Raw genomic sequence first — 12,100 nt, 5'->3', positions numbered from 1 at the left:
ATTCTTGGCATAATAAATGATACATTGAATTTTCTGGCTACAAAAGGTTTATTATAGTCTGTCCCAGAATGACTCAAATGGAAGCTCAAGGTATGGGAAGAGGGATTAGCTGGTCTTGCTGGTAGTGTAGGGCTCTCCTTGAAATGGATGACACGGTTCTAACCATCCAGAAAGGAACAGAACCATGATATATAGCATGAAATTGACATGGCCAGTTTCCTATTCTTATTTCCTACATACTGCTTTCATCAGCAAGGACTCTTCTCTTTCCCTCTGGAACATGGTGGGGCTACGAGCACTGCATGGGTCATTTTAGGGAGGGGCCACATAAAGGGAGTTGTTCAGTTGGTTAAGTTATAGGGCAGCTGCTGAGAAAGAATAGGTGTCAGATACTGTGAAATCTAAGTGTCGGACATGGTGAAATAGACAAGGAGTGGAGGGGGGCAGGAGGATGGCACCAACTGAGGGGGGCAGCCTGAACAGCCCCTAGCCCCATCTTTCTCCCATCTCCGCAAAGTCAGGCGGCGTAGACCTTATTCAGGGAGCCACTGCTTACGGGACAATTTTGTTTGCTACTCAGAGTTGACTCTGGAATTGTGAACGCTGCATAATACCAATTTAAAAGGACCATCTAAAGGTTAAGGCATCACGAGCTATCTAAAATTCTTCCACTGCGGATTGAAGTTAATATTGCAGGTGTTTCAGCTGGAACTGTGCACTTGCTCTCAGTTTTATGAATTCTGCCTATTTAGGTTAACTCTTTGCATGTTAACCACAGTAACAACAAAAATCTAAAGCTAATGAGATTGGAGGAAAGCATTCCAGAGTTCCCCAGATTGAGTTAGAGGAGAATTGGGACTCTTGTCTCCTGAGTATTGGAGTGGACTGCGTTGCCCTAGAAGGTCTGATAGTCACTGCTGCCTTTTATGGAAGGTTCTGGGGATGCAAAGACCTTTTTCTGGACTTACTCTTTTTACTGAAAGCAGTTCATGTATTTCAAGATAATAATGTCGGTTTCTGATTCATGTTACTCATTAACAAAGCACCCACAGGTAGTTTCGTGTTAGAGGTCTGAGCTCCACACTCCCCCAGTTCTGATCTTGACTGAGTTGATTATTTGAGCTAGGAGAGCAGACTTCACATATAAAGCCCATGTTACTTCTCTTGTTTTTAAAGATTTGATACAAGAAGCAGAACGTTTAACTCAGAGTGTGCTTCTAAGACTAATTGTGCAGCACACTACTTTCTACTCTGATTTACCACTACCAGCAGGTAGAAACATCTGGAACTTTGCTGTAGTTTCTCCATTGAACTGGCAGCTAAGTTCACTCAGTCTTGGGTACACTGTGCCTTAAAAAAATTGTAAAAATACAATTTTTAATTTCATGGCACTTACTTTAAAAGTTCCTTGACTCTTCAAAGAATAAATAATATTCAGTATAAAAATTTCTTCCATTTTTATGTCTTGCTTTATGTTACCCATAGTACTGTCAGCTGTGCATAAATTCCTTAAACTAATATGCAAGAAGCAGATGGAATAAATTCTTCCATTTTAGGAGACTGAGGCAGTGGGATTGGAATAAAGTACTGAGCAGTTATTAGAACTCAGACGTTCTGAGCAGTTGCTTCGTGGGTACGATACCCATTTTCTGGCATTTGAATTCTTGGAAACTTGAGTTCATTGTTTAGTTGATATGGTAGCTTTGTGTTAACACAACAATGTTTTATTTCTAGACAACGGCAGACAATAAGATAATATAGTAGATTCTTTTGGGATAGGGAGAAACACATATTCATAAAATATTTAGTTCTTTTGTTTGGTTAATGGTTTGTTTTTGTTACCAGGATAATTGCTTTAACCTGTTTTTCTGATTCTAGAGAGCTGGCTTTGATAATTAGCTATAAATAGTTCATAGTGTGTTGTGGCATATTGTCTGATGGGTTTTATGATATTAAAGCTTAAAATACCTGTTCTAAGAACTGGAGCCAAATTGTTTTAGCACATTTATTTTTCACTCAGTTGGGGTCTCCTAGAAGCCCCTGCTGCATTAGAATGTATAAGGCCTATGTGTTGTTGTCCTTGCCCTTAATCCTATAGGACTCTGTAGCTATTTTTTGGTTTTTGGTTTTTGTGTTTTTTTGTGGGTTGTTTGTTTGTTTTTAAAGGATGCTTAGACTGCCCTTCACTCATGTGCACATCTGTGAATATTTGTAGTGGGCGGCCCTGGAAAGCATGGTGGGTTTGTCTCCGGGGCTAACTCTGCTATGCCGGAGAGTTTAGACACTGCACAGTCTCACTGGACTTCACCTTACTTATGGCTGAGACTTGTAAGTGAACAAGCCCTCCAGCTTCTTTTCCATTGCTCATATTCTGGTACTGGGGAATATCAAGATTTTACTCTCTTACGACTTCCGAGTTCTGAGTACCAAGTCTGAGGACTTGAGCTATGCATGGTTTCTGAACATTGTCCAGTAGTGGATTCAGGATGGCTTTTCAGGCCGGAGGTGCTGGTGGTAGTGGTTTTGAGCTCAGCCTAACCTACAGTCTTCTGGGTCTAGATGTGGAAACACTTCTCAGAAATGCTGCAGTGTCTTTGATTCTGTTCTGAAGCGAGTGTGTGGGACCTGGAGGAAGTGATTCTCCCACCTCTCCTCCCACGGCCGGGCCTGGGGTCTTAGTTAAGTCCTGCCCATGAGCCATGGCCTTTGACGTTCCGAGTACGTGCCAAGCACTTACTTCCAGAGAAGTGACCTTTTCCCCTTTTATACGATTTTGGCATCATCTGCACGAAAATAGCATCCATACCTTTATTTTCAAGCTGCAAAGCTTGCTTGAAAAACAAAGGTTTGCCTTCTTGTGAAATCTGGAAGGCTCTTTGAACTTGTGTGGTGGAACGATTGGGCTTTTGGAAGGGGCAGCTTCAATCCGTATTCACGAGACGTTACCGCAGGCCTAGTCGGGTGTCAGGAAGAAAGCAGGATGTTACCAGAAGAACAAGACAGATTTCTTGGAGTAATGAATAGTTTTCATTCCTTCTCCCTGATGGGAGCCTCCTGGAGGAGCAGCCAGCAGGAAGCTGGGTGAGGCTGTACTTGATCCTGTTTTCCAGAGGAAACTGAGGCTCGGCAGGGCTCGAGGGCTCTAGCAAGGAGGGAGATGGCCGAGTTGGGTCTCAGCTGCTGGCTCCTCATCTCACACGGCTGACACGCATCGTAGCACTGGTTACACAAGCCAGTTCCTGGGCATCATCGCAGACACTGGTGGTGTCGGGATGCAGGGAGGTGACAGGGCTGGGAACCATCTGCAGGACTGAGGGAGGACGTGGCACTTGTTGGAGAGGAAATGGAAAGTGCCAACGTGGCTCTTAGGGAGCCGACCCTGTTTTGGCCTAGTTATTGGTGGGAGCCACTGGCCTATCTCACTGTGTCTTTGGAGTAACTCTCACCGTCAGCAACTCCCTGCTGGATGAGTTCTGTATGGTTAGCATTCCTTCATCTGTGTGTGTGTGTGTGTGTGTGTGTGTATGAGAGAGAGAGAGACACACACACACACAGAGTGAGTCTGATTAGAGTCCCATATCATCTCTGACCATGTGCTGTTTTCCTGTTGTAAAGATGGTGAGGTCTTAAGAGGAGATTATCTGACAGTTTGCTCAGCAGAGAGAAGTGAAATAACACATTGGCATTGGTCTGGTCTCTGTGGTTCTGAGGGGTTTCCCCTCCTGGTAGACTTAGACTTCCCACATAGGCCGGAAGAAGCAAGGAACCTACCTGAGAAGCCCGTTCATTCCCTTGGGCCTGAACATCCCACCAGGAGTCTCTCTTTTGAGCTCTCATAGCCGCTTTGAGGTGGGCAGGGTTCCCTGGGCTGATCTGCTGAGGAGTGTTTAGGGCAAGACCCAGGGTGTGATGCCAGGAGATCTCCTCTCCCACAGGACCATCTGGTTGGACTTCCATTTGGCTTGTGTCCTCTGGCCACCAGGTGGTCCTAGGGATGACCCAAGCTCCTCTAGGGTGTCTGTCAAATGGCCACAGTCCACTCCGGTTTCATATTTCTGAAGAACGCCCACCTTATGTTCCTTGACGATCCAGATTGTTCTGAAGCAGTTTTCAGTATCAGTGGCATTTCCAGTAGATTTTGTGTTCTCTTCCACTGTCTACTTGCTGACAGATGTGAGGGACATCTCTTGAGATATGAACAGATATTGAGTGAACCCCTGCTTTGTGAGTTATGCGGGTGCTCGAGACCACAGCCCTTCCACCATCACTCATGGTCTCCTGAGGGGGGTGGGTGCAAACAGACATGTTACAGAAAGCACTGGAACAGCAGCATACACAGAAGGAAGAACACCCAACCTTTTTGCAAAGTCTAGGTTAGCTTGAACTTTATTGCCATTTCATTGGTTGTTATTTGATGGGGAAATTGGGAGTGGACATCTGTCCATTTTTATTCCCCAATCAGATTTGGGGTTCGGTAGAGCGGAGCCTGGGTCTCATTTGTGCCAGTACCTCCCAGTTTGCTGACGGGAGTCACTGGGGAGGTGGCCAGGAGGACAGACTCCGTGACATCCATTTGAGAAATCCTGCTACCCAGTTTACCTCCTGGAGGATTTTCTAGAGCTTCTAATACACTAATACATGCTGCCCTCTCTAGAAGATGCTCTAGTATGCAATTCCTCAGACTTAACTCGGATTTTTAATTTTTTGAAAAGAGCATTTTATCAGATGATTATTCTACAAGGCATACAAAAGAAATACTGCCAATACTGATTTCTAGCCATGAACCCTACAGATCTGTGCAGGCGTTTTTGTAGTTAATACAACATTCACCATATGAGGGGAAGAAGTTAAGCTCACTCTTAAGGTGTTCTCACAGTGAGAGTAGACAGTAGCTCTTGGATAGGATAGAAAAATTGAGAAAGGAGAAAAAGGATGTGGGATCAACAGACTCCTCTCAGTGCTGGATTTAGGTATGGTTTTTAAAGCACCGACAACAGCCCTGTGAGGGGGTATTTGAATCTTTTCCTTTCACAGATGAGTAAGCTACAGCTCACCCGGGGGTTACCCGTGGGAGATCTTGAGTCAGATTATGGTCTGGCTTCTGCTGATGACATATTTCACTAACCATGGTGATCTGTTACAGAACTGGGTCTTTGTTCTTAACTTTCTTGTTTTAAATTATAAGTGTTGCAAAAGTTGTACATGTTTATTAAAGAAAAACAGGTGAGACAAGAGTAGAAAATGCCCTGCATGGAGGAAAAAGGGATTCATTGGTATTTTTGCATGTTGTTGGACCAGATGGTCCTGAGGCTCAACGTTTCTGTGATTCTCTCCTATATCTGTTAGGTTGCTCTGTTTTATGTACACGTGAAAACATTTCTCCACCGGCTAGAATGGTAGATGAGGCAAATTTGCTGCCTGATTTCAGGTTATCTCAGTGAGCAAGTGAGCGTGGAGGGAGCCCCTGAGCCATCCGAAGTCCTGTTGCATTATTGCTTAGGCAACACGCCTTTGGAGAGGCTGTGATACGGTCATGGGGGGTGTCCTCTGCTGCTCCTTCGGGGAAGGCCAGCCAGGGAGCCCGCAGTCCCTCGGGCCAGTGAGGGCGGGACAGACGTGGCCTCCGCAGGGGCCGGGTCTGCGTCCTCCTGACGCTCACGCTCTGGGCCATGCACCTTGCGGGGATGGGCATGCAGCCCCCTCCTGACTGTGTCTTTTGCCTCCGCAGAAGGAAGACGGCCAGGGCGCCATGAGGTGAGCGCGCCGGCCCCGAGAGCCCCCGAGAGCGGTGTGCGGGCTGCGGGAGCGAGAGCAGCCCCGCACGTCTGGCCACGCACGTCCCCGGCATGAGGCCGGGCAGCATGGGCGCGCCGCCGCGGGACCGCTGACCCCCGCCCGCCGGGACCATGAAGGAGGTGGTGTATTGGTCCCCCAAGAAGGTGGCAGACTGGCTGCTGGAGCACGCCATGCCCGAGTACTGTGAGCCCCTGAAGCACTTCACGGGCCGGGACCTGATCGGCCTGACCCGGGAGGACTTCACGCGGCCACCCCTATGCCGCGTGTCGGCCGACAGCGGGCAGCGGCTCCTGGACATGATCGAGACGCTGAAGGTGGAGCAGCACATGGAGGCGCACAAGAACGGCCACGCCAACGGGCACCTGGGCGCAGGTGCAGCCGGCCCGGGCCCCGGCCTCCAGGCCAAGCCCAACGGGGTGCCCAACGGCTACAGGAAGGAGATGATCAAGATCCCCATGCCAGAGCCCGAGCGCTCCCAGTACCCTATGGAGTGGGGCAAGACGTGCCTGGCCTTCCTGTACGCACTGGCCTGCTTCGTCCTCACCACGGTGATGATCTCGGTCGTCCACGAGCGAGTGCCTCCCAAGGAGGTGCAGCCCCCGCTGCCGGACACATTCTTCGACCATTTTAACCGGGTGCAGTGGGCCTTTTCAATCTGTGAAATTAACGGCATGATCCTCGTAGGACTCTGGCTAATTCAGTGGCTACTCTTAAAATACAAGTAAGTAAAGCGACAGCTGTGGGACTCTGGGGCTGCAGGGTGGGGGGGTCTGCCTTGCAGACCTCTGATAGTCATTGTTTGGAAACGAACGTTTTCAAGCAGTAGGAATCAAAGCATACTAGCTCCTTTTTTAATTCTGATTTTATTTACCATGTGCCCTGTTGAATTAGCGAGAGCTCTGGCAGTTGTAAGAAAATGCTGTGTTTACTGCATCCTATACCTGTTTGGTATAGGATTCCTACAGAGCAGTGACTGGGGTTGTGGAGATGATGTTCTTCTGTTTTCACAGGGAGGAGAACCCTCATGGAGCACAGGCTATCGAATCACAGAAAAAGTACCCAAACTCGGGATCATTAACCTGCCAAATAAATTGTGGACAGTCGGCCTGCTGCCCGTGTGGCTGTCCCCGCGCAGGCTCAGACAGTGGGCCCTTCGGCAGGGCGTATTTAAAGCTGTTTCACACACAGAATGTGGAACAGCGGTTCCAGAGGGCTGGGGGCCGTGGGGAAAGACGTTCTCAAGAAACGACTTGTTTAGGCCCATGGACTTTGGACAAACCTGCATGGCTTTCTGCCTTCTAGAACGTGTGCCACTTAACATGTGGCTGTTGCATTGCGGTTTCTTAGGATTTTAAACGGGCACATTTTAGCTTCAGGTAGATCCACTTTTTTTTTATTATTATTATAACTGATTACTTTAACCTTTATTTTTTAATTAAATACATTAGTCTAGTAGTTCCAGGATACAAAATTAACCAGTTCTGAAGTGGTTAATGATAACAGCACAAAGATCAGTCCTTCCTTGGGGGACAGTCCCCTCCCTGATGCCTCTTTCATAAGCCGCATGGCTCTGTCCAAGGACAGTGGGACATGCTCCACGTTCTGCTTGCTCTTTAAACCAACCTGGTTGTCAAACAGGGGCTGTAGCATGGCGCTTGCTGAGCCTCCAGCCTTGAACGAGTCTCTTTGGTAGGACCCTACCAGGCCAAAGCTATGTCCCAAGCTCTGAACTCCATGCAGACCCCGTCCGGCAAGCTCTGTGTTGGGTTGCTTGGGGCCGACTAAGCGCCAACATTGTTCTCCTCCTTGGTGTCTGCTTTTCCCCGTTAGTGGACTGTCGCTGTGGCTTTTGTACATGGGAGCTGGGAACGGTGTGTTGAGAAACTGCACTTGTGTCCAGTGGACTGTGTTTCACGACCCGCAGTACGGTTGAATGTTAAGGAAATCCTCTTAAATCAAGAAAACAAACTGCAGACTGAGAGTCTGCACCGAACTTGATCCAAGAAACGATGAGTTTTTTCCTGGAATGTGTTTGCACCTTGAAAATTCGATATCCACAATTTGGAAATGAGCACAGCACCTGACTGGGCACTGGGAAGGGGCTGTCAACCTTTATAAAGGAAGTTGTTTAAGTGGATGGTATTTATTTTGGGGTTGTCTTGTCTTGTCAGTGCAACAGTAAAGCTAAGTTTAAAATAGAAACCGTGATCTGGGCTCTGTTGATTGGGTAGAAGACTTTTTGGTGTTTTGTTGGCTTAGTTTTAACAGGCTAGTAGGTAGGATAGCGTTGAAATGTGAGGTGCTCAGAATTTACTATATTACATTCTTTTAGCCGCCAAACTTCAGATCTGCTTTTGATTTCAAACTTTTTTTTCTCCCCTGAAAGCCCTTTAGAAAAGAATGCCAGTATGTTTTGCTTTACAAAGGCAGGGTCAATTCAAACTATGTTTTCTGGGTTTTTCCCTGATTTTTGTTGTTTTGTGTATTACGGGTTTGTTTTCTTTTCTTTTCATAAAAATTTGCATGTGCAAGAGAATAATTTACTGCCCTAGAATAAAACATTATCTGTCAGTCATACTATGTGCAAATTCAGATGTGTCACAGAACTGTGACTTTTATTTTACTTTTTTTAGAACTGTGACTTTTAAATGACGTCTTATTCTAGGAAGTGTCCTCACAATAGGGCTTGCTTCTTCTTTTTTTTTTTTTTAAGATTTATTTATTTATTTGACAGAGAGAGAGAGAGATCACAAGTAGGCAGAGAGAGGGGGAAGCAGGCTCCCCGCTGAGCAGAGAGCCTGATTCGGGGCTCTATTCCAGGACCCTAGGATCATGACCTGAGCCAAAGGCCGAGGCTTTAGCCCACTGAGCCATCCAGGAGCCCCAGGCTTGCTTCTTTTAAGCAGATTACTCTTTATGTTTCTCTCCGCTGGGACTTCTCCTCAGACCAGTAGTGATTTCATGTTTTACTGGTATTAACGGCCAGTGCCATAGTCATTTGGGCATTGAAATGATGCAGCCGCCTTAAGCTGTGAGTCCGTTGGTTCACACCTTGGGCAGAATCAGGCCAGTGCATGGCTGCAGGGCCGCCTGGGTCCAGCCCCCGTCAGGCCCCAGTGTGCCAGTGATGTGGGCCAGTCTCTAAGTCCCCAGAGCTTGTTTTTTCTCACAGATATAATAAGGGCCTCCTAGTCTAGATGATACCTGTTATTCTGTACAACTGTGTTTTGTTTCAAACATGATCCAATGGACCAGTTACGTTTAAAAAGTACTAGCTGAGGAGTGGTTTTTGACCAGAAGACATCCAGCTCAAGATTCTCTGAAGTCTTCTCTCGAGTTTCCCCATTGGCAGGAGACGGACGCAGGAAGGGGAAGCCAGCGGTCACGATCATCCAGCCCCATCTGCCTCCTGGGGCACATCCCTGGCTCGCCGGCTCCTCCCTGGGGAGGCCCCTCTTCAGCGAATGTGACACAGCAGAGAAGAGGGGGAGGAGAGATTGAGATTGACAGCCAAGCAGCCCGTGTAAATGAGCTCCTTTCCCTGGCCCTCATCAAGATGATAAGGATGCTTCCTAGGGTCAGACCGCTCGTTTCCAGTCATTTGGCTCTTGGCACTTCTAGTTGTGGGATATTCTCTCGAACAGAGCTGACATCTTACTCTGTGCTTGTCTGCCGCATCTTGCCCTCTCTCCCCCGCCTCCCCCAGAGGTTTGCCCCTCAGGAGCACAGCTCACTTGCTCCCAGGAGTTAAGCTTGTTTGGCCAGTAATTCCCCAAGGGCATTTGACTTTGATTCTAAGAGTCTCTGAGCCCTCAAAGGACTCAGTCTAGTCCTTCCTGCTTCTGCATCGTGGGCTTCTTAGAGAATTGGAGACTGAAGCTGGAGAGGATAATTTATTGAGCACTGAGGTCACTGAAATTTGGGCCAGTAACAAGCCCTTCAGCCAGATGTGTATATATGTATCTGTACATACACATACATTCATGTGGGATTTCGTGGCATTACGAAGTGGAAAACTACAATAATGCCCATCTTTGGGAACTTTTTGATTTTTAAAATTGTAAATAATGTTGTTTCCCCATTTAGAATTGGACTTTCAAGCCACCGACTAGGAAAAAGCCCTGGGGAGTCTCTGCATTTGTGTCAGACTTCACTGCAAAACAGGTATCCCTTGTTTTTGGAAAGCATGACAAAGCGTATGTTAACCTTACTCATTTGGTAAGGGCTCCTTGTGCGTGGCCGAGAGGTCGCTCCCACGGCATGGGACCCATGTGGCTGAGTTCTGTCAGGACGGCGTGAGTCCCCGACAGAGAAGAAGGTCAGGGAGCAGGGTTGTGGAATTTCTGAGTTCGTTCAGGGTCCTCCGGCCACCAGAAAAAGCACTGTGACCTAGACCCACGGTCACAGGTGCCACAGACTCCACTTATTCCCCACCGAGTCACCGCGCTTCTCTTCCAGCTTCCTCTGTCCTCCCAGGTGGGCAGTGGATTTTCCTAGAAACCTACAATGTCTTCTTTCCTCCCATGCCAAGAATCCTTGCGTTCTGACCCTCTGACTTCAGGTTCTTCACTTCTTGTGTTCCCGTGTCATGCTGGGCGCTGGGTGCTCTGGGGGAGTCCCTGCCCTGTTCCTTAGCGTGGATTCAGACTCCTTCGTAATCTGGCCCTGGTCTGTCCCCACCTCCTGTCTGACCCCTCGGCTCGTTTCCCCAGAGCTCATGTCACTGTGCTTTCTGCTCCTCACTCAGTGTGAGGGTTGAAGTTCCTCCAGGGAAAAGCGTCTATCCCGCCTGTCATTCATCTTTATGCCCCACTGCGGGGTACCGAGGCTGCCAGACAGAAAGTGCTCATTTATATTCGTGTGTTCCTTCACTTTGTCTTTGCTGAGCAACCTACTGGTGCTGGGCACTGCTCCCACCCCCGGGGTGCTGCCCTGAGTCCTCCTGGAGCTCACGCTCTGGCCAGGGTGAAGCAGACACTCAGAACGAACGAATGAGGCCCGGCGGTGTTCAGGGAAATGGAGAGAATTGAAGCGGTGTGCCGGCCTCCATGCTGGGGGTCGCGGGGAAGGGGTGCTGTTTGATATGGTCACTCAGAAAGGCCTCTGAGAGGTGACCGTTGAGCAGACCCCTGAGTCCAGGTGAGGGGCGCCGCGCAGGTGTGTGGGACAGGAGCTGCCCAGATGGGAGAGGTAAGCACAGAGGCCCTGCAGCTCCCCCGAGGCACAGCCAAGGGCCCATGTGGTCCACCGAGCGGAGAGGAAGTGGTGAGGCGGGAGGTCGGCAGGATGTGGGCAGCAGACCCGCAAGAGGGCAGCAAGGGCCGTGGGTGAAGCGCTGGGATAGTGTCCCAGACATGGTGGCAGGTTGTCAGAGGAGAGTGATGTGATCGGGTCAGTATTGTTTAGGAACCGCTCTGGCGGTTGACCGGTAGACACGGTCAAGCTTGTCCGGTAGACACGGACAAGCCAGAGTGGCCGGGGCAGCCAGCAGGACGCCACTGCAGCCGCCAGGAGGGAAGATGGCTAAGATTTAACGGGATGTCTGAGGGCGTCTTGTGCTGGGCTAATGGGGAGGGATGGCTGGCTTCGGGTGCATTTGGGGTTCCCTCTGTTTTCCAGTCACAGGGCCAGCTGCCACTGTAGAATTTCTCATAGGAGATTTTGAGGTCTCTCTGTGAATCCTGAATTTTCTACAGAATTGAATGAGGAGATCGAATTCACTAATGGGAGTTCCCAAAACCTTGTTTGAATATGTTTTACTTCAAAATCCAGTCACGTGTGTATCCCAGTAGCTGTTTTCTCCTGTGGCTACTTTTGGATGAGATGGTTGCCTAAAGGGAGTCGCATGAGTCTGCCGGGTTTGCGGGTGGGGACAGGTTAAGGACAAGTTAAGTGTTGCCAGATGTATCGGCCGTTGGCGGAGAAGAAAGGGAGCCGCTGGGTAGCTGAGATGCAGAGTGGAGTCGAGTTGAAAGAGCTGAGTGGTCGAGGCCCTTGGGGCCCGGCGTAGAACATTCCAGCATAAACGGTGGCAAGGAATTCCAGAGACCACAGCCACGGAGTAGGTTTGGAAGTTGATGGCATCCCAAGGGGAAGAAGGAGCAGAAGGGGGAATGGTGCTCGCAGACCCGCTGAAGAGCTGCCACAACCTCTGTCTAGAGGAGCTTCTGGGGCCGTGCTCCTCTGCGGGAAGGAGCCTGTGTGGGGTCCCAGTGTGGCTTTTCCGGGGTCGTGCTCTGAGAGCCCAGACGGGGACCCCTGGGTGGCTGGTGGCAGTGTGTATGTTTCACGCTCAGAGACCACT

The 12,100-nt window shown here is 49.0% G+C and overlaps 1 protein-coding gene across 17 annotated transcripts in view; it reads left to right on the top strand.

Moving 5' to 3' along the window:
• The window catches only part of SGMS1 (sphingomyelin synthase 1), a 267,103-nt gene that overhangs the window by 222,932 nt on the left and 32,071 nt on the right, over positions 1–12,100 (top strand). For 16 of the 17 annotated variants that reach the window (XM_059170251.1, XM_059170248.1, XM_059170252.1 and 13 more), the window contains 2 exons: positions 5,729–6,517; positions 9,883–9,960. In XM_059170251.1, coding sequence (XP_059026234.1) covers positions 5,907–6,517; positions 9,883–9,960 — 689 coding nt within the window. In that variant the 5' untranslated portion in view covers positions 5,729–5,906. The remainder of the gene's footprint in view (positions 1–5,728; positions 6,518–9,882; positions 9,961–12,100) is intronic. The other variant, XM_059170258.1, reaches the window with a different exon arrangement.

Source organism: Mustela lutreola, chromosome 4 (assembly GCF_030435805.1).
Source record: "Mustela lutreola isolate mMusLut2 chromosome 4, mMusLut2.pri, whole genome shotgun sequence".
NCBI lineage: Eukaryota > Metazoa > Chordata > Mammalia > Carnivora > Mustelidae > Mustela > Mustela lutreola.
The sequence above is the reverse complement of the archived record's forward strand: the minus strand, read 5'-3'. Positions and strand labels throughout refer to the sequence as shown.